A 3,989-nucleotide genomic window follows, 5' to 3' on the forward strand; every position below is an offset into this window, starting at 1 on the left:
CACGACGGCCGTTGGGGGTACTGCAGCCAACAGTGAAGCCGGCACGGGAGAACGGGGAGAACGTGCATGCAGCGTCATGTGACGTCACATCCACAGGACAGCGCGGGAAATTCGGACTCCGAATTGCAGCACATTTTGCAGCACACAGCCTGTTCAAGGCAACGGAGAGATACAATAGAGGGCTCATTCTTTTGGGTTTGGAACGCTTCATCTGACATTATTACTAGAAAACTTAAAATGTATACGGATTTTTTTCATAAATCCTGCCTCAATCCTGCCTCAAGCTCCTTTAAGTTCAGTCTTAAGAAGAAAAAAGAGAAGAAGTCATATTCTCCAAAAAAGTTCTAAGTATTTTCTCAACTTTCTTCTTAAGTTTCTTCTTAAGAAAAAAACTTAAGAATAAATGGTATTCTTGAAATAAAAGTTCTCAAATTTGTTCTTGACTTTTTTCTTAACTTTAAGACAACCTTGACCTGTCTTAAAATGTCTTCTGTGAAAAGGTGAAAAGCCTCTAATATCACCTTTTTCAACACATTTTAGACAAGTTTAGACTAGTAGGTCATAGTTTGAGGATGTACTATGTAATTAATTACACAAAGAGGCTGTTAAACGTTTGTTAGCATGTTAGTTAGCGTGGTAGTTAATTATTATTAATTTTCCCCAATAGTATTTTTTTCACACATTAATCTCATCCACCATAACCTTGAAAAGTTCCTGCATCTCTTTTTCTCCTTCTCCATGTTTAGTGAGTGACTGACGGTTAAGACCAAACTACCTGTATATATAATATATTTATATATAAATGTTGTTTGTTGGTGCGTGCAATGCAATGACATATTTTAAGAAGTTCTTAAGTAGGAAGAATAAGAAATTCGTAAGAAATGACAGTTCTTAAGACGGTTCTTAAGAAAATATTGAGGAATTGCACTTAAGAACTTTCTTATGAACTTCTTAATTTTAGATCTTAAGACATTTCTTAAGATCGTTCTTAAGAACATATTGGTGAATCCGGCCCCTGGTCTTTTGAGTCCAGGAAGTTCTTCTAAACACGGAGAAACCAAGACCAGGAGGAGACTAATCACTTCATAAATGTAATGAAGGATATGAACATTTCTGCATTTGTAGACGGTAGAAAGTACCGGGATAGACAGATTTAAAAGAAGGTGAGAGAAAAGTTGCGCGAAGCAGCATTTGTTTTGAATTTGGATACAGGAAGAAGAAGCAGAAATGACGTTAATTGCGTCATGATGTTCTCCGTGCGTCGCTGGTTTGATCCAGATATCCTGAATGATTAATTATCATGTAAACGGAATATTCCCAATGTTTCAGTAATATATTAGCATTAACCCGAATTTTGACTGCATGTAAATGTAGTCATTGTATGTTCAAGATCTGTCCTCATCGTCCCTGAAAAATCCAATGATAGCATTCTTCCCTCTGTGTACGAAATGAGTCATGTTAAGAAAAAGTAGAAAAACCTTAACTGTCAAATCAACACTGAGTCACTTCAATCAAACCTACAACAAACATTCTCAAATCGCTACCAAGTCTCTTTAAACCCCAATGCTTTATTTCATGCAGTGGTTGCTATTCTATTAGGTCATGTAAAGCCTTCCCCGTGTGTGTGGATGTGTGCATGTGGTGTGTAAGTTGAGCATGCTCAGATGAATTTCAATCCTTTTTATGAACCTGATTATCACAATCTGTAGCTTAAGTCCAGGCGCAGCAGCTACGCTAAGTCCTTCAGTGTGAGCGCTAGACGAGGGGAGTATGGCCCACAAAAATGACGGTAAGTTTGACACTTTAATTATGTTCATCTTTTATAACCTATCCAAGTAGTTGAGCTGATTATGAATAAGACTAAGAAAAGGGCAGCAAGGATGTAAATGAATGGCACTACTGACCTGCCTAGCTGATGTGTAAAACAATTCAATGAACTAAAGAACTTTTGTTAGTTTCCTCAGGATCTCACCTTGCTTTTATTTCTATCCACAGTTCATTTGAGATCTAATTTATTCCATCTCAGAAAGAATCACATTTGAAATCAGAAAATGAAATAATAGCATAATAATTTCAATTCAATTTTGCCAGAGGTTCTACAGGACTGTCTCAGAAAATTAGAATATTGTGATAAAGTCATTTATTTTCTGTAATGCAAAAATGTCATACATTCTGGATTCATTACAAATCAACTGAAATATTGCAAGCCTTTTATTATTTTAATATTGCTGATCATGGTTTACAGCTTAAGAAAACTCAAATATCCTATCTCAAAAAATTAGAATATTCTGGGAATCTTAATCTTAAACTGTAAGCCATAATCAGCAATATTAAAATAATAAAAGGCTTGCAATATTTCAGTTGATTTGTAATAAATCCAGAATGTATGACATTTTAGTTTTTTTAATTGCATTACAGAAAATAAAGAACTTTATCACAATATTCTAATTTTCTGAGACAGTCCTGTATATGCAAGTGTTTTATATTTACGAGTGATGCAATTTAATTACAAAGGACAGATTAAATTTCAGTATGTGTGTTGCTCCTTATTCTTTAACAAGTTACATAAACTTATTGAGCCTATTGTGAAATCCATCAGGAATTTTTCATTGCAAAAACAGACAGATTAGTCTCACTGAGCTCCCATTTTCTCTCTCCATTTCTTTTCCATTTCTCCTTTTCTTTGACTTGCAGTCCAGTTTTCCATCAGGGAATACAGACCTTCAGATGAACACGTGGTCTTGTCACTCTTTCGTGATGGGATTCTGGAACACGTGTACCCGGCGTTCTTCAGCGCCATGAGCAATCCAGATCATATCGGTGTGACTCTGAGCATCTCTATGGCCGGCTACGTGCTCGGAGGCAGCTCATACTTTCTCGCTTTATTCTTTGGCCTTTCATGGGCCGGCATCATTTATTACTGCTGCTACGAGATCTACGAGGACTACATGATGAAGAGGCTGAGCACGGATATGGCCGACATTAAAGCCAGCTACCTGGATAACCCGGATCACGGTTTCTGGGTGGCCGAGGCCGACGTCAACGGCCAGGCCAAAGTGGTGGGGATCCTGGCGGTGATGGGGAAAGCAGGAGAGGACGAAGGTGAGAGGTTTGAAGACTGGAACGGAGGACTGAACGGCTCAGAGTTTGATCAAGATGCCGGGAATGGAAGTTACGGTGAGATGTCTCATCTGGTCGTCGTCTATCCCTGGCGTCGCAAAACCCTGGGCTCACAGTTGATGCGGAAGGTCTTGGATTTCTGCAAAGAGCGAGGCCTGACCCGGATCGTTACGGATGTGAGCTCGCCGCAGGCCGCGGCCCTTTCTATGTACCAAAAACTAGGCTTTGTTGAAACTGCATCCCACCGTAACACGCACCGTAATCGGTGGTTCTCCAAACTGGCCAGGATAAATATGATGCGAATGGAAAAGTCCATTTAAACAAAACACAAATGGAATTTAGAGCTCAGTACCTGAAACAATCTTGTCTGTTCAGCACATCAAAGTTAATTTATGCTTTTTGTCTCATTTAATGTACAGTGAAAACATATATATGTTGTGTGATGTATGATCATTCAAAACATCCCATGATAGTTTGAAGAAAAATATTAAATTTCCTGTTTATTTTCCACAAAGCACCAGAAACAACTCCAGTTTCCTTGTGTATTTCTTTCATACCTTGATGTATTATACACCTGCTCTCTTTACAGGCTATCAGCCACAAACATGGAGAAAATTACTCGTGTGGTTAGTCACATTACCATATTATTTGCAGATTAAAAAAAACAACCCTTCTAGCCGTTTTATTAAATTGATCACTGAACATTAAACATAATCACATTTAATTATTTATTGTTCTCTTGTCCACTGAGGCAAATAAAATGTGTGTGAGAGAGGAGAAGTGTAGTAATTTAGAAGCAAGAGAATTTTCTTTTAAGCCTCTTTTCAGAAAGGAGTTGAATCCTTCTGCCTGAGAGGAATTAATGCCAG

At 38.0% G+C, this 3,989-nt stretch overlaps 1 protein-coding gene across 1 annotated transcript; it reads left to right on the forward strand.

Moving 5' to 3' along the window:
- Positions 1-1,687: 1,687 nt before the first annotated feature.
- Positions 1,688-3,638, forward strand: LOC133456241 (N-acetyltransferase family 8 member 3). The gene is made up of 2 exons (XM_061734691.1): positions 1,688-1,789; positions 2,695-3,638. The coding sequence occupies exons 1-2, from the start codon at positions 1,771-1,773 to the stop codon at positions 3,438-3,440; spliced, it is 765 nt and encodes a 254-aa protein (XP_061590675.1). The 5' UTR covers positions 1,688-1,770; the 3' UTR covers positions 3,441-3,638.
- The last annotated feature ends 351 nt before the right edge of the window (positions 3,639-3,989 follow it).

Source organism: Cololabis saira, chromosome 12 (assembly GCF_033807715.1).
Source record: "Cololabis saira isolate AMF1-May2022 chromosome 12, fColSai1.1, whole genome shotgun sequence".
NCBI lineage: Eukaryota > Metazoa > Chordata > Actinopteri > Beloniformes > Belonidae > Cololabis > Cololabis saira.